This window comes from Saccoglossus kowalevskii, chromosome 22 (genome assembly GCF_978046115.1).
Source record: "Saccoglossus kowalevskii chromosome 22, keSacKowa6.1, whole genome shotgun sequence".
NCBI lineage: Eukaryota > Metazoa > Hemichordata > Enteropneusta > Harrimaniidae > Saccoglossus > Saccoglossus kowalevskii.
Window position 1 is genome coordinate 9,062,558 of NC_140662.1, and position 24,382 is coordinate 9,086,939.

Here is a 24,382-nt window from a genome sequence, read left to right on the forward strand (position 1 = left end):
TTTAGTTTGCGCTTCAGTAAAGTATCTACTAATAAATATTAGTATTTCCTGTCTTCATTTAAGCGCAGTCCCTCTATAGATATGGGCATTGTGATTTTAGCTAGGAAAAGCGCACTGGCAGTCAACAGTTTTTAAAAGGGTGATTGCTCGAAATATGCAAATCAGCGGGCACGACTGTTTACCCATAATGCAGCACCACCGCAGTCACTGACGTCACCATCAGCTGTGGCCAATCAAACCTGCTTTTACAGCTTACATGGCCGCTGCCTGTCGTATGTGAAGACAGAAATGGATGCTTATAAATTTGGTAATAGTCGTGTTGAAATTATGTTGTAAAATGTGAAACGAGCGAACGCTACCTAGTTACAGATAACAAGAAGATTTCGAAGATGCGGTGTTCTGAAAAGCTTGTCAATCGGACAGTGTAATCTTGGTTTTTTCACCGGTTTTTTAATCGTAAACAGTGCAGTGTGTGTCTCATTCGAGCTGTCTCACACATTGCTTGGCTTTGCTCAAAATGGGCAATCATGGATCGTGTTGTCGGTGTACTTCGAAAGCTGACAGAACCAATCGAGAGAACGACTACAAAGTAGCAGACGGTGAACTTTCGCTGAAGGATGAAAATAGTGCAAATTTACAACATATAAGCGATCGAGAGCGAAATGAAGGTAAATTGATATTCCAATCTTGTCAGCCTTGTGTTGCAAATTTCCAATCTTTGGGCGAGGCCCGGTTGTCGATTCCGTTCGCAACTGTTCGTTAACACGTTGTCAGATTTTGTATTCAATTATATAGAGAAGCCAGTGTCACATCTGACTGTAGTCGACACTGTTACCACTGTTGCAAAAAACAGTCTTATCTTAAATGTTCTAACAAAAAAAAAACAGCGTCTGACACCCCCAGGAGGGTTTTCATTTCGAATGATAGCGTTGCATTTTGTACAATTAGTCCCAGTATCAACCATTGAAGTAAGCCGGTAAACAACGGGGGTCGACATTAATGAGTTGCCGGTTACGTATTGCATTATTATATTTCCATATCGTAATATATTAAAATGATTATTAAATACCAGTATATCAATTGTATCTAATATTCCCTTCAATTTGAGCCATAAATATTTGTTATATTTTGCAGCCAACAAATATTAATAAACATTTTGAAAAATAAATATATATTTATTTACTTATATTCACAACTTAAAATGTAAACAATATTGTTAACTGCCTGGACTCTTTTGTTTGGTTTAATTATGGAGCGTATAGTCTGAATGTAGGCATAATATACAGTGCCGGTCTGAGGTCACAAGCACCTTGTTTCAATAAGTCAGGATGCAGGCAATCTACCTGTAATTTCATTGCATTTATATTATGAAAAAACAAAATAAATTATCCTGAAAATTTTATTTACATTGGAATATTATTTTATTACCATTTCAAATGCATTGAATTGAAGGGATACATTTCTCTGCAGAGTAGAGGGGTATATATTGTAATTACATTAATGGGTAGTGGTCCTAGTACAGCGCATGTTCAAATTTAGTGTATTAAACGATGTAATTACACACATTGTGTACATTGATGTGGAACTCGTATCGAGCAGGACATTGTACGACTACCATCGCCCTTTAATTCAAAGTTATTAGTAAAACTTATATGGTGGCTCAAGGGCAATGTACATTTTTTTATATGTGAACAAAATGTAGGTGTATAATTATGATACCAGAATTGATGTAATATGGCTATGACTGCTGTGGTTGGGCATGACTGACTTTATTAGTATTGTGGTTTAAACTTGTATATATTTTTTCATACGTTGATACCGCCTTTGATATATTTAGTAGCACATGCGCTTACAAAATTGACAGAGGAGCGTGGATATTGTAGAAATAAGTCCTATTTTAATTATGCAGCTTACAATTTAATGTAATTTTTAGTGTGTGTGCTTCTATTGGAGATGTGCTGTACTACAAAGAAACCTAACATAAATGAACACTTAGGCAAGCCAAAATGCCCCAGTTTTTCGTGTTCTGGTAACCAGTAGTATAGTAAAACTGTACCTGTCTGATCTTGCAATCTTTATGCCAGTCTGTTTAAACAATATGTATTCGTGATTTATGTACACAAGTACAAGTTCAAAGTTTAATGAGTTTTTAGAAACCAGTTGCAATTCACTGCTGAGAAATGTGGCTATTTTGGCTGAAATTTGTCTCACAAAAGTAAAGTAGGGTAGTTTAGAATGTTGTGAGATCATGTGAGGTACATTTTTGATAATTGTTCCTGTTATATTTCTTTTGACTTCACACCTACACGTCATCCAAATGTTCAAATAGTGACTAATTTGAGTTTAACACTTGTGAAATCCTTTAAGGAAGTTACCGGTACCAGTACATTCCAGTGTAATTGGAGGGAAGGTATGTTTGAGACTTTATTCATGTACTGTAGGTAGTATGCAAATTTAGCGATGAGAAATCTTATAATTTAAAAAAAACAGATGTATTTAAATGCAAACTGCATGTAAGTATAAAATTGTTTCTTCGATAGTCCACTTCCGAGAGAACATTCAGTTCCCCCATTGAGAAAATTTCTTGAACATAAAAGTGTACCGGAACTAACAGTAGTTAGTAGAATATGCAATACTCATTACCATACATGTATAACGCATTTCTCAAATCGAGGTTCAAAAATCATGACTACTGGTGTATTGCATATTTCTCAAGGTTCAAAAATCCTGACGATATTACACATTTCTCAAGTTGAGGTTCCCACAGTTTTGTAGTGCTCAGTACACATGATGATGGACCTCAACACTTAAAGCGAAGGAGGCAGAACTTAAAGTGCTACAGTCGTCGCACAATGTAGTGTTAAATCTTGGCTTCATAGCGATGTATACAACGCATGTGAAATGCATTGTTTATTAACATGAAATTAGAACACATGCATGTTCATCCTCCTGTAGAAATCACTACAGTTTATGGCACACTGTCTAGTGTCACATAAAAAAAAAAACTCGTTATTGTTAAGTGAATGACTTGAGGGTTCTTTGTAGTTTACTTCCTGTTGTTTTCTAGTGTGCATGGAACCGTTATTCAGGATACTGTATGTGTACATCAGCTGGCTTGCATTGTCCTGTAGGGAAATATACACAAGAACATAACATGTAAACAAACGAAACCAATAAGCATGTATTATAAAAGACAGAGGTGTATCTATGGTCAAAATAAATCATACTGTAGAATACTTTATTTTTGCTTGGAATTTATTTTCGCTATTTTTGCTGAAGGGATAATTTCGTGAAAATAAAATCCAGCGAATATACTTTTTTTTCCCTATATTTCACATTCAACTCATCAAAAATCAGTGAAAATAAATTCTATACCGAACGCCCAAAAAGCCTTTTCAGCGAAAATTAATTCCAGCAAAAATAACGTATTCCACAGTATACTGTAATTCTCTGTAGGATGGTCATGGCTCACACACTTTTGGGAAAGGAATTTTCTGAAATTTTGATACATTATTCATTGAATTTTGAGTCTCAATGGTATGTATTTTGCCCCCTTTCCAATTCATAATAGTCACCAAAGTAGGATTTAATATTGTTGGAAAATCACAAAGTCATTGTTTTCATGCATCACGTTTAGGTACTCCCCTTTTTTTTTATTTGCTCTTTGTAAGAATATAATGAAGTGAACTTTTGTGTGTGATAAGTACATGTACTTCTATACCATTTCCTCCATTAATGGCATCTGTGCATTACATACTTGAACACGCGGAGTTCTTCACCCCGGGGTATTGTCGGTAACCATATTGTAGGTCAAATTATGGCACACTATGTAGTCATCCCTGTGGAAATTTTTGTTGATAAACAGGAAGTGCCAACAGGGTAGTTTTATATTTCCATCTTATACATTATAAAATACTAAGCAGAATTACCTGACAAATCTACCTTATATTTTATATTAGAATTCAATAAAATTTTTCTCGGATAATTAATTTTAGATTGATGATCAGTATGAATGGTGTTATACAGTACATTTTGAAAAATTTACATTTTTCATATCTAGTGAATAGTGCAGAAATATAATAAAACTTTCAGGGGAATTTTTACATAAATCATTTATTTTAAGAAATGAGCTTTCTTTGGATATAATACCTTGACTGTAGATGTTTTTTTTGTTATAATTTGTGACTTGTGTAGTTTGGTCGTTATCAGTCAATGCCAGAATAACTATTCTTAGCGTTCATTGCTGACGTATTTGTGGATTGATGACGTGTTGGTGAACCACAACTCACTGATCAAAATACATTTTTTTTCTGTTGAAAGATTATTTATTTTGTAGATGGCCAAGTAGCTGTTCTATTTAGATGCATGCCACATGACATTTTAACATACTCATCTTTTAACGTCCCCACAACTTTTACACGATTTGTATATTCGAAGAACAACTCCTAAAAATTGTGTATGACAAAATAATGCCAGTCGCGTCAAAAATATAAAAATGTTTGTATAATATTTGTGTGTTTTTTAGGGGGGGAGGGGGTGAATAATCACATTACAATTATCAAATGTTCTAATTGGTGTTCCACAAATCATTTCATTTATTGAACCAATCGCAATGCAACAGTCCTCTTTGGGTGAATGATATCCTGATTGGACGTAAAGCTGACTGTACCATGTGTTGTCCCTATAAGTGCGCAGTGTGTTCAGGGGCGATATGCTAGTAAATGTTACCTGAGTTCCTCAAACTTTTGCCAGTGTCCGCGAAATGAATAGGTTCAATATATTGTGCATTCTGCAATGCCACAACTTTTTGTGTGTGTGTGCCTCAAGTCATCATATGTATACAGTCGCATAACATTTATTTTTTCGCTTTCTTGAAGACTGATCTCCCCCAGCAGTCAACAAGCTGACTCAACTTAATTTGGTGGGATTTCATTTTGACTTCCAACAAAATCAGTCCTGTTAGAAGGTGCTGCAATGAATGTTTACCGTACTTACTCCATTGCGCTCTCTAGTCCTAGTAAAAACAAAATAACCCAAATTTATATTGAATTAGTAATGGGAATTGCTCCTGTTGGTCTTTTAAATAAATCAATAAATCATTTTTGTTTCCAAAAAATCAATCTTTAGTGAAGTTGTGCGACTGCTGCAGCAATACTGCCAAGCGTTATGATGCAATCGTGGACATAGCCAACCACTTATCAATAATGGGTCGTTGTAGTCATTATGGCTATGATGGATAGATCTGATCAAAGACAAAAGTCACTCGTTGTATTGGGATAAAGAATATAATAATAAAAAATAAAATGTACATGTCACTCAGGCTTTGGGGTTTTTGTATGGATTTTCAAACCTTGGTATTTTAAAGTATGTTCACCCCACACAACGAGAATTCAAAATACATTCAAAATAAATGGTAGTCTTGGGCTATTCTAGTTTATATACTGTAAATGTACTGAAAATGCGCTAAATTAAAACCCAGTGAATATGTAAAATTTAGCATAGAACACATTATCTGAATGATAAAACCGTGAATTTAAAACCCACTGAATGTGCCTGAAATGGCAAATCAGTGAAATTTAAACCAGGTGAAAATTAGTCATTTTACAGTAAACATTTTTTATGTTTAACCTTTTTACTACTAGTTGCCTCTTTTCATCACAAGTTTACAAAATAGTCCTGTTCATAGTTTGCTCTTTCCTTCAGAAGTTTGGGACAAAAATAGCCCAAAAAAACCCCCTGCAAATTGACTCAAAATTACTTGATTACTTGAAATCAATACCAGGAGGGGGGGGGGGGAAGTTATATAACATTTTATTATTTAATAATTTATTAAAATATATAAGTTTGTCCAACTCTCTGTGGTTCTGATGCTGTTTTTCCATATCTGTTGAGCTTTGCATGCAGAAGATGTAGTAACGCAATCTCTGCTTATGTGTATTCATATTTAGGGATCCAGAATGCAATACAATGTAAATGCAATTTTTTTGATTATCTGTGCTTTACATAATTTACTCTACATATGCGATAACAAACTTTTCCCGAATAGAAAAGGCAAATACCAAAACACAAAAAAAACACAAGTAAATAATAATTATGCGTGTATTAACAAAGATAAAAGATCTATATTTATGATATACTATATTTCTTATTTCCTGTAAAATATAATGTACTAGTACATGTATGTTGAGTTTACTGGGCCTCATCGTATCTGCTCCAATCTAGTTTTATTTTTGGTTTTTTATCTATAACCCTGGAATCGAAAATCCATTTTTAGCTCAGACATAAAGAATATTGACTGTTGCTTACTGAAAATTGAATTTGTTGGCAGTGTTTACCCGGTATATGAAAAAAGCTAATCTAGGTCACAGCTGAGAAGGTTGACAGACTTTGTCGAGATTATAGCTACATTTCCTGTATACTAGTAGTATATCATGAAAACACCTCCAATTTCGGGTTTCTGCTCAAAATAGTACTGTAAAATCAGTATTAGAAACTATGGTTTCTATTAAAATGATACAATGCAACAAAGAGGATGCGGCTTCTATTACAGCATCTACACATATGAGAAATGATGAATTTCTGTTCTCAATTGTTCAAAAAGAATGTCTCTTAGGGATACAGCTTCTAATAGAGACTTAACGGTACTAGTGCGTTGTGCTGTATCACAGTTTCTTGGCTGTTGGTGTTCTCCTGACACAAAGGCTAAACTTTATTTTACAATGTGCAAATAAAAATCGAGGAATTACAACAGTGACATTCGTTGTCAAAAACCATTGCCGTGCATCATAATATTTCAAAGCCACTGATTTGACGTAGCTTTTAAACCAATCATATCCTGACACAATGAAACACATTTGGTGACCAACAATAGAGCAGTCCAGTGCTTACATGTACATCATACCGGTGCATGCTGTTACATTTTTATCTGCTTAACAGATTTTATTAGGTTCAAAAACTGTGATCTATCCATTTAACCATTCCACCACTAGTTGCCTCTTTTCATCACAAATTCATAAAATAGTCCTGTTTATAGACTACACTTTCCTTCGAAAGACAAAAATAGCCAAATGTATTGAGTAAAAACTGAAAATTTACTAAAATTTTGTCTGTTGGCGCCAAAATTAGTGTTCATTTTCAGAATTATTGAAGATTATGAGGGAAAAAAAAGCAGAACAATTTGGCTAGAAATAAATGAAGAAAACCTACCATCAAAGCTGATCTATCAGTGCCCTTGCTCAATAAGCATTGCTTCGCGTTATATACCAATAGCAGAATTTTACCTTGGTAACGTCCACATCAACTTTTGCCATTATCTCGAAAACAAGACTATCTGGAAAGTTATTCGAAACACTTTCCTTTATTAATTTCAAGAGTGACACGCATATATAAAAACAAAAGAGATGCATAAGATGTTTTATGTGCTAGTTTATTGGGTATTTCTCTAACTCTGAACTAATATTGAAAAGAACAAGTGAACAAATTTTGTTTTCAACGTTTGAAGGGTACAATGGGTTTGATCACATTTTAATCTAAAAGCCACATTTAAGTGATTATTTCAAAATTGAGAAAAAGAATTCTGCAAATTTATATCGAGGAATAGCGTTTAATACAAATTATGTCACGATGATTTATGTCATGTGATAATTATTCATGAAGCTGAGGATGTAAAACTGATTTATTTGGACAAATAAATGAGTAAACAAAGTAAAAATAATGACAACTATATTTCTAACTGTTGAAATACTTTCTTAGATTCTCAACAAATCGCTAAAAAGTCACCTCGAAATAACGCATTTACGAGTTAAAAATGGCTTTATCATCTGCGCATGTTGTCCTCAATTGACCTATTTTACATGCTGTACCACATTTTATGATTATATAAGTTCTATTTACCAAACGCTTCAGCGTGGTATTAAGAGTTTGTTTTCAGGGGTGGGTAATACCAAGGTGGGAAATGGATGCACATATGGGGTTAATTCCTTGAATCGCAATATAGAGGGTTCAGGCTGAAATACAATATATAGTGTTTTCATGTTTCGTCTGATATTTCTGTGGTATTCTGCTGCTGTAAGTAATGCACGATTTGTTCCGAAATTCAGTATATTGTGTGTATTCCAGGGTTATTCGTTTTTTGCTGAAAACACCCCTATTTTTTAGTGGCAGAGTCGAATAGTCTCACTCCTACTGGGAAATCTGCATTGTTGCTTGAATGTGAGCTAATTAAACACATTTTCCAGACCGGCAAAAGAGTATGCAACAGCCAATTTTAACAGCCTGTCACATGATTTTACTCTGAATGTCAACATGAAAAGAGGCTAGTCCATTTTCCGCAGGAGCAATTGGGAGTAGAATATGTGAGGGATAGTATCAACAGAGATGTGTATAGTGAAAAGTAATATCTATCCTTCATTTGCATCTCTGAGCATTTCTGTTTTAGTATATTGGTTTGAAAATGTTGAACTTGCATGATTTGCAATGTGTTTTTTTTACTGGGACTCCCCTATTGATCGAATCCCGGGTTTGAACGAGAACGGCACACCACGTGATTCGTTTGAATACAATGCTGATGGCAAACATGTCGTGTTACTGCGGTACTCCACTGACGGGATGACTTACTAGTACTGCATGCTACAACTTCGCTTGTGATGTTGCTTGTTAGCCATGGATTACATGAATCTTGATTACCAGTCAAATGTTGCTCATTTGACGTTGGTAATTTTTATTTGGAACTGAGTAACTTCCTGGTACTTCGTACTATGATAAAAATCAGTCAACATACATCAAGTTCTCACAATCGTAGTATTCAATGTGATGTACACCTAATATGCCAAAAATGTTGCTGAACGATTTGAACTGAATAAAAATAGCAGATGAAAATTTGTTTACAAAATAAAAATACTTCGGTTGCCAATGAAAACCGGTAAAAAACAAGCAATATGTTTTCGGCTGTTATCATGGAAGAACATGAACCTGAAGCTAACGTCTGTTTATAACTAAAACCGGGCACCTTATACGAGGTTCGCAAAATAACATGGCAGTCATTAGAAGTCACTTTATTTTATTGATAGGACGTATTCAGCCGTTAAATGTATTATTTCCAACCGTTTTGCGATAGTATTTTCTAGATTGGAGGTAGCATTTACATTTTATTCAAAGTTCAAAGCTGCGTTGGGATTACGTTGACAGTGGTAACAATGTCGGCGCCGGTGATCTCTTTACCAGTGTGCAACGTAGCCAGAATAAAAGGCATGATCATTTAGACACTGCTATTACAAGACTGGTAGGAGGCAATAAATTTGGCGAAAGTATTCAAAAAACAGATTTTGGCTGTTGCCATGGTAGCGGTGGGTCAGGATTGTTTTTCCAATTAGCGATGGTACGACCTGCCTGTCAAGTATGAACAAAATCAGCCAAGCCCAAAAAAATCACAGAAGAGTTAAAAAGCCATTCCTGCTGAACAGTTACTCTAACTTCGGGTCAACTTTCTCATTAATAAAAAAAGATATCAAAAATTCAAATAGTTACTTTTTGCCCACACTCAACCCGAGTACAATGAGCTATGTCTGAAGTGTTGTATCACAGGGAGGTGGACAAACTTATGTATTTTAATAAATTATTGAATAATAAAATGTTATATAACTTTTCTTTTACCCCCCTCCCCTTCCTGGTATCTATTTCAAGTATTTTTGTCAGGTTCAAATCGTTCACCAGCATTTTTGGCATGTTAGATGTACATCACATAGAATACTAGGAAACTGGAAACTGAGTTTTATAAATCTTGAAGGGCTCTCGGAAGATCCACTCGCTGCCTGGACCCGCAGTAAAATCTCCAATTAATATGGAGCCGCAACCATCAACATCGATGTACCATAAGGTTTCTGCTGGCGGCGTTACTCAGTTCCAAATAAAGATTACCAACGCCAAATTAGCAAAATTTAACCGGTAACCAAGACTCAGTCTATCCACGACCAGCAAGCAACATCACAAACAAGGTTGTAGCGTGCAGCTCACGAGTCAGCGACGACCGATTTCAACGAAAGTCATTCCGTCAGTAGAGTACCGCAGTTGCACGGCATGTTTGCCAATGCACAGATCTGTGGAGGAACTTTTAACTTCAACATCAACCGTGTATCGTAGTCGCCCAGTTTAAGTTCTGGTTCTGTCGTGGTCCCAACTAAAGGGCGACAGTCGTCGTGTCGCGTCCTGTTCGATATGGGACTCATAGCGACGTATACAACGCGTGTAAAATACATTGTTTATTTACATGATATTCGAACACGCGCTGCGCTACAACCACCGCGCTTAAACATCCACGAGTTATTTATTCGGACAATGACTCAAATTAGACGTCTGATTATTTTATTTTCACACGTACCGCGACACGCGTTCTACACTGACTAGGTCGCAGCACTGTCTTGAAGCATAATAATGGGCAATTGGGTTCCCCGATCTAAATTTCTATTCCGGTTTGTTGCACGATCTTTTTTTAATATGAAATAATCAAATATGGGACATATGTATAATAACAGAACCCCACACCCTCCCCGTGGCTTTGCTCGTGAAAGTACGGCAGCAGGATACACTGCATCACTCGTGAAAATAACTTTCATACGCAATGAAAGCCACGGGGAGGGTATCTGTCATAATACTTCATTATCACTGAAAACATTTTTCCCCTGAAATAAATTCCAGTGAATATGCCATTTCCCTCATACTCTATTGAGACACAGCGCAGTGAAAATTGGATTCACATGTAATGCTTGAAAACATGTCAGCAAAAATAAATTAAGTGAAATTCTACGTGACTTCATAATAGTTGGAAAAGAACACATTACCCTACCACTCCATATACAATGTAAACTACACCCCAAAACATCCTTTCACCCACAGTTACTACCATGTTTCACCAGTGTATTCTATTTGACGTCAGGAGAAATTGAAATAAATTAATTATAATTTCAGCCTCTAGTTGACCACTGATTAAATAAACTACCTCGTCTTTATGTCAACTTGCAGTTATTCGTTGCCTACATCAGTGACTTCAATCCCTGGAATTTCACTCGCTGCTAATTGCACGGGAGTGCCAGTCTTTAATGAATTTCTATTGTCATGTCAATTTCTTGCGATTACTCGAAACATTAAGCTGTAACCACATACCGCCTAGGTGCTGTAATTAAATCCTGGTGTAAGCACCATATGAACTATGAACAATGCATATGAAGCCAGCTGTGGGGTATATTCAATCCTATAGATTTCTCATTGTTTGGTAACTATTTGCTGCAAATGCAACAAAAATCAATATAAAAAATATTACCCACACAGTATTCTACAGGTTATTCTATTAAGATTTCAGGAACGAGACAAACTGTATTGGACGGTCACGCTGTTGCAAACAAACATTATTCGACCATCAAAAAAAAAATTTAAATGCCGAGTCGTAGCCAGGAAATAAAAAGTACCTGTTTAAAATCTATAAAAATAAAAATTACAAGTTCCTAGTTTGTGACTACAAACTTACATTTGATTTAGACTTGCAAAATTGCACAAATTTTGTAGAAATTGTGCCTGTCAGATGATACTTTGTATCTGTGGTTGTGGTTGACAGGTAAATACATGTGGGTGGACTGCCTCGAATGGCTGGCTATATTCAGATTAGCTGTGTGCTATATTTATCAGCCAATCAAGTCATGGTCAGCCATTGATAAAAAATTAGCATATTCAGATTAGCAGTGTGCTATATTTATCAGCCAATCATGTCATGGTCAGCCACTGATCAAAAATTAGCATATTCAGATTAGCAGTGTGCTATATTTATCAGCCAATCAAGTCATGGTCAGCCATTGATCAAAAATTAGCATATTCAGATTAGCAGTGTGCTATATTTATCAGCCAATCAAGTCATGGTCAGCCATTGATCAAAAATTAGCATATTCAGATTAGCAGTGTGCTATATTTATCAACCAATCAAGTCATGGTCAGCCATTGATCAAAAATTAGCATATTCAGATTAGCAGTGTGCTATATTTATCAGCCAATCAAGTCATGGTCAGCCATTGATCAAAAATTAGCATATTCAGATTAGCAGTGTGCTATATTTATCAGCCAATCAAGTCATGGTCAGCCATTGATCAAAAATTAGCATATTCAGATTAGCAGTGTGCTATATTTATCAACCAATCAAGTCATGGTCAGCCATTGATCAAAAATTAGCATATTCAGATTAGCAGTGTGCTATATTTATCAGCCAATCAAGTCATGGTCAGCCATTGATCAAAAATTAGCATATTCAGATTAGCAGTGTGCTGTATTTATCAGCCAATCAAGTCACGGTCAGCCATTGATCAAAAATTAGAATATTCAGATTAGCAGTGTGCTATATTTATCAGCCAATCAACAATTGTGCACTGATTGAGAAGGAGAAATTTAAGCAGTACTTCTAGATACAAGTTGAAGTAGGTAACCACCAACAGCTGTCAGGTTTCCAGGCTAAAAGCACATAATATGCCAATGATATTTAAATATCTGGCATAAGATACCCTAAGTTGATTTTTGTGCAAATCCATGCATACTAATTAATTTAATTTGCATATCATTGATCAGTTCCAGCACTTTGCTCTTTACAATTGTTATTTACACTTTTAATACAATAAAAAGGTGCATCATGGGAGCAACTACATTGTAAGTGGCTACTAACGATGATATAGAAGTTCTGTATCCACAGGAAAAAATATTTTTATGTTATTTTAAAATTATTTCTTGCAGATGATGATCAGGATCCCTCCTTACATCCCACAACAAGTACAATGTTTTTAACCAGATCCCAAACTATAGGTATGTACATTTCCCTACCTTTTATGTTTGTATGTAATATTAAATTAACAGGGTGATGGACAATACACATACAATGTCCAGGGCCACACAGAAAAATGTTGCATGCTAATGAGCCAAATATTATAGTTATGAACAAGCATAGTGTATACTATGCTGACAATATTCTATCAATTTGTGGTGTCCTTCTGAATTCAATATTAATCATTATTTTCAGCTTCACTTTTGGAATGAAAAATCTATCAAAGCATTTGGTTTTTTCAAGCATGTAAAATGTATAAAATAAGTAAATAAACCATTTTTTCTCTGAAAAAGACAACAGGTAACAGTAATATGTTCATAAATGGTTGCTTTGCTGAGAACAAATATCGTTGGACTATATAACAGTTATCATAGTTGACTTTGAATAGATTAATAATCCAGTCAGGTAGTTCTTCACATATTCTGTGACAGGACTGATTTTGCAGGCTGTCTCTGATTGGCTTCTTACAGTTGGATGCGGATTTCAGTTTTATATACCACAGTAGACAGCTCTAGGTTCCTAATGTATGAGGTATTTGTATGCAAGGGATTTTTCCATGCAAAAACGCTGAATGTAGTTAAATTTTGTTAGTGTTAGATTAATGTTACCTCAACGGTTGTTTAGTTGGGTCGAAGCATACATATATACCATACTGCGTTAGCGCCCAGGGTCCTCAACTCAGAAAATCATGATTTTTCGAGCTCCCCCCCTTGGAAAAGAGTGCAAATGACAATTTTGATTTGCCATATTTGAGGAAATATGAAATTACAAAATTAGTTGCATCGTTATTGTCTTTTACAATGAAAAAACAGAAATGGTCACCAAAATATGCACATTTTATTACGATACTAATTACATACCACACAAATTTACGAGATTTATGTTGGAAAATTTATTTGGAAAACACAAACACAAATTTATGTTGGAACACACTCGTAGTCATAATCTTCCATCATTATCTCCACTGACGAATGTGTTGTACCGACGCAATTCTACGGGAATTCCCGAAGACTTTCTGGTAACGCAATACTGAAATGAATTATCGATGTCGGAGTTTGATCTGTTGGAATTGACTTCGGCGAATAAATGACGTGTTTTTTTTTCGAAAAAAATGGTAACTAACAATTTTTGATGAGTAAACTGATTATGGCATGAAATATTTACCGCATTTTACTTTCATTAACAGGTCATTGTCGAAGCATAGTTTACGCACGGTCACCGTGGTCTACGTATTCACATTCACGGCGGTCGATATCCACGCTGTATCATAAAAAAATGATTACCAGTAAACTGATTATGGCATGAAATATTTACCGCATTTTACTTTCATTAACAGGTCATTGTCGAAGCATAGTTTACGCACGGTTACCGTGGTCTACGTATTCACATTCACGGCGGTCGATATCCACGCTGTATCATAAAAAAATGATTACCAGTAAACTGATTATGGCATGAAATATTTACCGCATTTTACTTTCATTAACAGGTCATTGTCGAAGCATAGTTTACGCACGGTTACCGTGGTCTACGTATTCACATTCACGGCGGTCGATATCCACGCTGTATCATAAAAAAATGATTACCAGTAAACTGATTATGGCATGAAATATTTACCGCATTTTACTTTCATTAACAGGTCATTGTCGAAGCATAGTTTATGCACGGTTACCGTGGTCTACGTATTCGCATTCACGGCGATCCATATCCACGCTGTATCATAAAAAAATGATTACCAGTAATGATCAAAGACCAAATTTTAAATTAGTGGCATTTTGAAGTGGTGGGCCCTGAATGTGACCCCAAATATAACAATTGTGCAGAAGTGGGGGGTGGGTGCTTGACTGGGTATGGGCGCTCACGCGGTCAAGTACGGTATATATAAAAGGCATGATTGGTCATGGTGATTCATAATAGGGTTGGGTTGCCAATCAGTAACAATCTTAAGTGGCTTCACATTGACTCTGGATGTTTGGCTGTGAAAGTATGGTATTTTTTCCATGAATTGTAGGAATCTGAAAAAGACATTTCTCAACTTGTCTCTTTCTTATAGATTCAAGCCGTATTCGAGATGGCGGCCACCATATAGTAAATATCGGTAAATTAATCACATTTATTTTATTATCACTTGTACTCCAGCTGAGTGTGGATAAGTGATATAGATAACAGACTTCATCATTCTCTTTCTCTCCTTTGACTTCTAAGTATCTCTGAACCTTTTCTTAGTTTATTGCAAATATTAGATGTTGGACTTTTCAAAGTTCATGTTCGTTCTCAATGATTATTGTTATGCTGCTTAGCTTTTGCATTATTCAACTTGGTTGTCTCTTTTGTGGTAGCATTCTGAGTAACTTTCTGTGATGTGATTCTGTGCGACCTTATGGTGGGATTCTGTGCGACCTTATGGTGGGATTCTGTGCGACCTTGTGGTGGGATTCTGTGTGACCTCATGGTGGGATTCTGTCCGACCTCATGGTGGGATTCTGTGTGACTTATGGTGGGATTCTGTGTGACCTTGTGGAGGGATTCTATGTGACCTTGTGGAGGTATTCTATGTGATCTTGTGGGGGGGGGGGTTCTGTGTGACCTCATAGTGGGATTTTGTGTGACCTCATAGTGGGATTCTGTGTGACTTTATGGTGGGATTCTGTGTGACCTTGTGGGATTCTGTGTGACCTCATAGTGGGATTCTGTGTGACCTCATAGTGGGATTCTGTGTGATCTCATAGTGGGATTTTGTGTGACCTCATAGTGGGATTTTGTGTGACCTCATAGTGGGATTCTGTGTGATCTTATGGTGGGATTCTGTGTGACCTTGTGGGATTCTGTATGACCTCATAGTGGGATTCTGTGTGACCTCATAGTGGGATTCTGTGTGACCTTATGGTGGGATTCTGTGTGACCTCATAGTGAGATTCTGTGTGACCTCATATTGGGATTCTGTGTGACCTTATAGTGGGATTCTGTGTGACCTTGTGGAGGGATTCTATGTGACCTTGTGGAGGGATTCTATGTGACCTTGTGGAGGGATTCTATGTGACCTTGTGGGGGGTTCTGTGTGACCTCATAGTGGGATTCTGTGTGACCTTGTGGAGGATTCTGTGAGACCTCATGGTGGGATTCTGTGCGACCTTGTGGTGGGATTCTGTGTGACCTTATGGCGGGATTCTGTGTGATCTCATGGTGGGATTCTGTGTGACCTCATGGTGGGATTCTGTGTGACCTCATGGTGGGATTCTGTGTGACCTTGTGGAGGGATTCTGTGTGACCTTGTGGAGGGATTCTATGTGACTTTGTGGTGGGATTCTGTGTGACTCATATTGGGATTCTGTGTGACCTTGTGGAGGGATTCTGTGTGACCTTGTGGAGGGCTTCTATGTGACCTTTGTGGAGGGGTTCTGTGTGACTTTGCAATGGGATTATGTGTGACCTCATGGCGGCATTCTGTGCGACCTTATTGTGGGATTCTGTGTGACATTGTGGAGGGATTATATGTGACCTTATGGTGGGATTCTGTGTGACCTCATAGTGGGATTCTGTGTGATCTCATAGTGGGATTCTGTGTGACCTCATAGTGGGATTTTGTGTGACCTCATAGTGGGATTCTGTGTGACCTTATGGTGGGATTCTGTGTGACCTTATGGTGGGATTCTGTGTGACCTTATGGTGGGATTCTGTGTGACCTCATAGTGGGATTCTGTGTGACCTCATGGTGGGATTCTGTGTGACCTCATGGTGGGGTTCTGTGTGACCTCATAGTGGGATTCTGTGTGACCTCATAGTGGGATTCTGTGTGACCTTGTGGAGGGATTCTATGTGACCTTGTGGAGGTATTCTTAGTTTCTATGTGACCTTGTGGGGGGGGGGGTTCTGTGTGACCTCATAGTGGGATTATATGTGACCTTGTGGAGGATTCTGTGTGACCTCATGGTGGGATTCTGTGTGACCTCATGGTGGGATTCTGTGTGACCTCATGGTGGGATTCTGTGTGGCCTCATGGTGGGATTCTGTGTGACCTTGTGGAGGGATTCTGTGTGACCTTGTGGAGGGATTCTATGTGACTTTGTGGTGGGATTCTGTGTGACTCATATTGGGATTCTGTGTGACCTTGTGGAGGGATTCTGTGTGACCTTGTGGAGGGATTCTGTGTGACCTTGTGGAGGGATTCTGTGTGACTTTGCGATGGGATTATGTGTGACCTCATGGCGGCGCTCTGTGTGACCTTATTGTGGGATTCTGTGTGACCTTGTGGAGGGATTCTATGTGACCGTATGGTGGGATTCTGTGTGACCTCATAGTGGGATTCTGTGTGATCTCATAGTGGGATTCTGTGTGACCTCATAGTGGGATTTTGTGTGACCTTATGGTGGGATTCTGTGTGACCTTGTGGGATTCTGTGTGACCTCATAGTGGGATTCTGTGTGACCTCATAGTGGGATTCTGTGTGACCTCATAGTGGGATTCTGTGTGACCTTGTGGAGGGATTCTATGTGACCTTGTGGAGGTATTCTATGTGACCTTGTGGGTGGGGGGTTTCTGTGTGACCTCATAGTGGGATTCTATGTGACCTTGTGGAGGATTCTGTGTACGGCCTCATGGTGGGATTCTGTGCGTCCTTGTGGTGGGATTTTGTGTGACCTTATGGCGGGATTCTGTGTGACCTTATGGCGGGATTCTGTGTGACCTCATGGTGGGATTCAGTGTGACCTCATGGTGGGATTCTGTGTGACCTCATGGTGGGATTCTGTGTGACGTCATGGCGGGATTCTGTGTGACCTTGTGGAGGGATTCTGTGTGACCTTGTGGAGGGATTCTATGTGACTTTGTGGAGGGATTCTATTTGACCTTGTGGAGGGATTCTGTGTGACTTTGCGATGGGATTATGTGTGACTTTGCGATGGGATTATGTGTGACCTCATGGCGGTGTTTGTGTGACCTTATTGTGGGATTCTGTGTGACATTGTGGAGGGATTATATGTGACCTTATGGCGGGATTCTGTGTGACCTCATGGTGGGATTCAGTGTGACCTCATGGTGGGATTCAGTGTGACCTCATGGTGGGATTCTGTGTGACCTCATGGTGGGATTCTGTGTGACCTTGTGGAGGGATTCTGTGTGACCTTGTGGAGGGGTTCTGTGTGACCTTGTGGAGGGATTCTATGTGACTTTGTGGAGGGATTCTATGTGACTTTGTGGAGGGATTCTATGTGACCTTGTGGAGGGATTCTGTGTGACATTGTGGAGGGATTTTATGTGACCTTGTGGAGGGATTCTATGTGACCTTATGGTGGGATTCTGTGTGACCTCATAGTGGGATTCTGTGTGATCTCATAGTGGGATTCTGTGTGACCTCATAGTGGGATTCTGTGTGACCTCATAGTGGGATTCTGTGTGACCTTATGGTGGGATTCTGTGTGACCTTGTGGGATTCTGTGTGACCTCATAGTGGGATTCTGAGTGACCTCATAGTGGGATTCTGTGTGACCTCATAGTGGGATTCTGTGTGACCTCATAGTGGGATTCTGTGTGACCTCATGGTGGGATTCTGTGTGACCTTGTGGTGGGATTCAGTGTGACCTTATGGTGGGATTCAGTATGACCTCATAGTGGGAAACTTAGGTTGGATTCTGTGATTTTAATAATTTTTCAGAATCTGATCTTGTAAGTTAATGCCTTACAGTAATGCATTACTGTGAAAAACTTTATTTTAGCTGGAATAAATTTTTACTGAAAAGACTTTTAGGCTGTTTCGTATGGAATTAGTTTTCAATGATAAGTTAAATGTAAAATGTAGAAAAAAAGGTATATTCGCTGGATTTTATTCATTTTACTGCTTTGTACACATTCCTACAAGTAATATTGTGTATACTGATAAATTTATTCCTGCATTTTATTATAAAACCAAAGAATAAAAAAAATTGTTCTAAAAAACCTTTTCTATATAAACTTTATTGCTTCCCCCAAACTTGTTTAAAAACATAAAAAAATTGTGCACAATCTGATACAATTTCAATAAAACTTGATTGGATGATTCTATGATCCAAAGTAGGTTAATTCTGACAAATGTTATAAATTTTATAATGATATATTAGTTTAATTCAATAACTGTATATCAATGTAAGTCTCCTAAACATGTTTATTTTATGATAATTATTTCAATTTCATGTATTTCATTTTAACTCCTTCAACTTTATCTGCATCATTTTCTCTGTCACCAGTTTATATTTTAAATGGTCGATATTAGTAACTTCTTTAACACTAATTCGGTGACCAATGGTACAGGACAAGACTGATTTGGTAGGGATATTGAGTCACAATAGAATCTGTAAAAATCAAGTTGGGTCACCATGGAGACTGCTGGGAGGAGAAAAAAAATGAATCTTCTATGTGATTTTAGAAAGCAAGACAGACACTGAACTATTATGTTACCTGATTCCCTTCATTTTTATACATATTTTGTTTATAAAATGTGAATTATACTACAAAATTACAAATTCGCAGACTTACTATAGTAAGATGTTAAGACTATATCAATGTACGATGTTCTGTTGAATCATTGGTGCAACACTGTATTAGCATAATTAGTTTGGTTATGAAAAATCACTACGCGTCAATGGCACATTATATCCGCTTAAAGAGTTCACTGTCAGTTACACATTTGTGTTTTAAACTTTTCACCACCAGTTCCCTCTTTTCATCACAAATTCACAAAATAGTCCAGTTTATAGTCTGCCCTTTCCTTCAGAAGATTGGGACAAATATAGCCAAATATTTTGAGTAAAAACTGAAAATTGACTAAAATTTTATCTGTTGGCTCAAAAAATTAGGTTTCGTTTCCAGAAATTTGTAAGGATATGAGAAAAAAAGTACAGAGAATTTTGGGTGAGAAAGTCTGGTGGTGAAAAGGTTGAAAAACACAAATAAATTTACACCTCCTTCACATGAAAATCAGAGTGAGCATTTTCTGAAGGAGAACGCTGAATTTGCATAAAAAATTCAACAAAAAATATATAAAGGTTAAGTAGATGTACCAATGAGAACAAACAGACGCAATTATTGCGACACCGCAGATCAGAGATGACGCTTCAAAGTCGGTAATTTGAACCGTACTAACCTAATTGGCTTCATCATTATTCTGATGACATCACCATGGTAACAAATTAAAGTCAGTTGACCTGTGAAGCATGATACAAAGATGAAAATTACAAAATGCATTGTGGATATTTTTGTTTTTATCTTCCGCCTTGTTATACATCAGTCTTGATACATCAATTATTCTTTACAAACTAAAATGTGAAAAATGATTTATTTATTATTCACTTGTATGTATAAAGTTGTTCACCTTAAGAAGTTGTGTGTGATACGTGGAGAAGCTATCTAAATTATGGATGGTCATTAATAATTGTTCTTGTTGTTTAAACCAATTAAATTTTGTCTCTAACTGGCTATCAATTTTTGTATTTTGATGATTTGAGGGTATTCATGGCGACAAAATTTTGCTGACGTCTCAGTGACTTGCTGTCTTCAAAGCTAATTATTGGATATATTTTCTTCATAGAATTTGACGTATGAAGTTATTATTATACATCTGACATAGAAAACAATAGAATTTACTCGTCTGTAATCATATTATGGATGAGTTCAAACTCCTTTCTTATTTAGAGATTGTGCGTCACTTTTGCGTCACAGTCGAACATATTTCTTTGCCATCAGCACATGATAAAAATATAATCCTGTCCCTAAACGCAAACATTCGCACAGCACGAAAACGTTTACAACACAGCTGATCATTGCCACGCAGTCATACATGTAGACGTGTAATAGCCGATTCCAATTCATAACTCATTTTATGTTGAGTTAGTTTAAACAACTTTAAAGACCTCAAATAAAATTTTCACTGCTACAAAATGTTGTGTTTTCCCATACTTGCGAAATTCACGAACATTTCTCTTGAAAAATAAAATTGGATTACAGTATGTTCGCTACTCGTCTGGTATGCTACCTCACTACCCCCCCCCCCCTCTATGTATGAAAATCTCTAGTACTGTTCTGTGTTCTGTATTCATAACAATTTAGCTAGATGCACCATATACTTTCTGTAAAATACTTTATTTTAGCTGGAATTAATTTTCGCTAAAAATACTTATTGGGTGTTTTGTATGGAATTTATTTTCACTGATTTCTGACGAGTTGAATGTAAAATATAAGAAAAAAGGTATATTCCCTTGATTTTATTTTCACTGAATCATTCTTTCAGCAAAAATAGCGAAAATAAATTAATTTAGAGTATCACTGAGCCTAGTATTCACTGTACAAGATTTTATGGGTTTTTTTTTACCTGTGAGCACCAGAGTTAACTTTCACCATTCAGAAAATAAAAAACTCACATATACTTGTACATTTATTTTGTATGACTCGTCAAAACAATTATAATTTCACACTTACTGCATTTTCAATGTAGAACAAATTCCATTGTAGCCATCTATCAGTACATGAACCTATTCAGCAATATTAAAAATAAAAACTCTATTGTTGTTGCATGTCAATTTCAGAAAATTGAATCTTTTGGGGTTACTTTGCGTTGACATAAGGCTGTAAACAGTAAATTGTATCACCTAGTGCTAACATAACTATTAAGATTTCCAGCTGCGTAATTTGAACCTTTTGCATTTATATACAGATGAAATGCTTATTTTATTTTATTTTTATGAAATGGTTTAACAGAAACTAATATTGAAGAGCAAAACGCCCCTGTTAAATAACTAAAAAAAAAAACTTTTTTTTTTTTTACAGATTATTACTAAGCTTTTAGAAAATATATCAGTTTTGAATATTTTATTTTCAAACAATGGTTTAACAAAAACTGACATTGAAGAACGAAATGCCCCTGTTAAAAATAAAAAAAAAAATAATGTTTTTTTTCTGATTAATAATGGGTTATAAGAAAAATATACCTTGCAGATTGATAATAAGCTTTCAGAATATATATCAGTTTCTTAAGAATTAATTATAAGCTTTAAGAAAATATATTAGCTACCTACAGATTAAAAATAAATTTTAGAAAAATCTATCAGTGTCTTACAGATTAATAATATTTAGATATTAAGAAGAAAGTATATTAATGTCTGGCAGATTCAATAAGTTTTTAGAAAATATATAGATTTCTACAAAGTTTGTCAGTTAGAATATATGACAGCAGTTAGTGTGTAACCCATTTCTGGATTGTCCTATCACCGACCTTGCTTAAAAACAGTTGTTTTCATTGGTTAAGGATCAGTCACATGTCTAGGTGTACTCCAATTAAAATGCATTTTACAAACTGTTGTTTCCTCAAACTTTCCTGCACCTTGTTTTAAATCGGTTACTCTAATTGGCTAATCATTAGTCACATGTCTGCGTGCACTCCAATTAAAATGTATTTTACAAACTGTTGTTCCCTCAAACTTTCCTACACCGTTATGTGTATTAATTGGTTGTTTTCCATTCCAGGGCAAAGCATTACATATGTGTCTTACTCAGGTTGGCTATTATTATAATTGTTTGTGCATGCAGTTCCCCCTCATGGTTTAGTATGTGGCGTAGTATAAACTAACAACACATTTCGTTTAGTCGTTTGTAGAAAGTTAGTCAACGATCAGTGAATCAGTCCAATTTTGTAATGCATGGTCAGTTAACTTTTAAAACTAATTATGTATTGTCGCTCCGCTCCGTAGTCGTGATTCTAATTTTGTGGAAAAGTCGATGTTTTTGTCAAATTTATTTAATTGGAATATATATTAAATTACATTATCGATTGTCTTGATATCAGCAACTCTGGCTGTACTCCTTAGGTTACAGGTTAAATGTAGTTGTAATCCCTAGCTTATCATAAATTGTGACTCTGCTGAGTCCAATAACAATCTAATTGATCTGGTTGGTATGAAATCAGAGCCCAATAACTGACTGGTCATGTGACTGTTTTTGACCAATAACATTGACTGGCTCATACTTGAACGAGAATAATAGACAAAACATTATTGAATATTTACTATTCATGTTAGTTATCTGTGATGGCTAGACACATTTAGGGTGTCAGTCACAGGAAGTATTGTTCAAATTTTGTGTTACTGTAAAGTACTTTATTTTCGATTGGAATTAATTTTCGCTATTTTCATTGAAGGAATTATTCAGTGAAAATAAAATCCAGCTAATATACCTTTTTTTCCTATATTTTACATTCAACCCGTCAAAAATCAGTGAAAATAAATTCTATACAAAACACTCAAAAAGTCTTTTTAGCAAAAATTAATTCCAGCTAAAATAAAGTATTCTACAGTATTAACATCAGACATGGTGATGATGAGAAAACATTTTTAGTCCCCGTTCGGACGCAGTCCGAAAACGGGGACTTATGTTTTGCCCTGTGTGCGTCCGTGCGTCCGTGCGTCCGTGATCACCTGTATCTCGAACATGCATGGACCGATTAAGTTCAAACTTCACTCATACATCACACATTATATGGGACATATGCACATGCATTTTTTTCATGATCCGATTAACGATAGCCGAATAGCGGCCATTTTAAGGCCGAAAATGCATCAAAATCACACATTTTCACCATTCCGGACCCGGATCTCAGTTATGCATGGACGGATTTTGTTCAAATTTGGTACATACATTAAACATAATAGGACCTTGATGCACGTCATTTTTTTTTTTGGATCGGGTTCGAAATGGCCGACTGGAGGCCATTTTGTTTTAAAGAATTCAGTTCTGGATCCGTATCTGAGACATGCTTGGATTGATCGAGTTCAAACTTCACACACACAAGGTACATCATGTCACAAATATGTATGTGCATTTGTTTCATGATCTCATTAACGATAGCCAAATGGCGGCCACTTTAAGGCCGAAAATGCATTGAAATCGTACATTTTCACCATTCCGGACCCGGATCTCAGTTATGCATGGACGGATTTCATTTAAATTTGGTACATACATTAAACATAATAGGACCTTGATGCACGTCATTTTTTTTTTCGGATCAAGTTCGAAATAGCCGACTGGCGGCCATTTTGTTTTAAAGAATTCAGTTCTGGATCCGTATCTGAGACATGTCTGGATTGATCAAGTTCAAACTTTACACACACAAGGTACATCATGTCACAAATATGTATGTGCATTTGTTTCATGATCTCATTAACGATAGCCAAATGGGGGCCGCTTTAAGGCCGAAAATGCATTGAAATCGCACATTTTCACCATTCCGGACCCAGATCTCAGTTATGCATGGACGGATTTCATTCAAATTTGGTACATACATTAAACATAATAGGACCTTGATGCACGTCATTTTTTTTTTCTGATCAAGTTCGAAATAGCCGACTGGCGGCCATTTTGTTTTAAAGAATTCAGTTCTGGATCCGTATCCGAGACATGTCTAGATTGATCAAGTTCAAACTTCACACACACAAGGTACATCATGTCACAAATATGTATGTGCATTTGTTTCATGATCTCATTAACGATAGCCAAATGGGGGCCGCTTTAAGGCCG

At 36.5% G+C, this 24,382-nt stretch overlaps 1 protein-coding gene across 2 annotated transcripts in view; it reads left to right on the forward strand.

Moving 5' to 3' along the window:
* The first annotated feature begins 213 nt into the window (after nucleotides 1-213).
* Nucleotides 214-24,382, forward strand: part of LOC100377680 (cyclin-Y-like protein 1-B) — a 35,248-nt gene continuing 11,079 nt past the window's right edge. The window contains exons 1-3 of one of the 2 annotated variants that reach the window (XM_078010995.1): nucleotides 214-668; nucleotides 12,763-12,831; nucleotides 14,901-14,945. In XM_078010995.1, the coding sequence (XP_077867121.1) occupies nucleotides 518-668; nucleotides 12,763-12,831; nucleotides 14,901-14,945 (265 nt within the window). In that variant the 5' untranslated portion in view covers nucleotides 214-517. The remainder of the gene's footprint in view (nucleotides 669-12,762; nucleotides 12,832-14,900; nucleotides 14,946-24,382) is intronic. The other variant, XM_006819038.2, reaches the window with a different exon arrangement.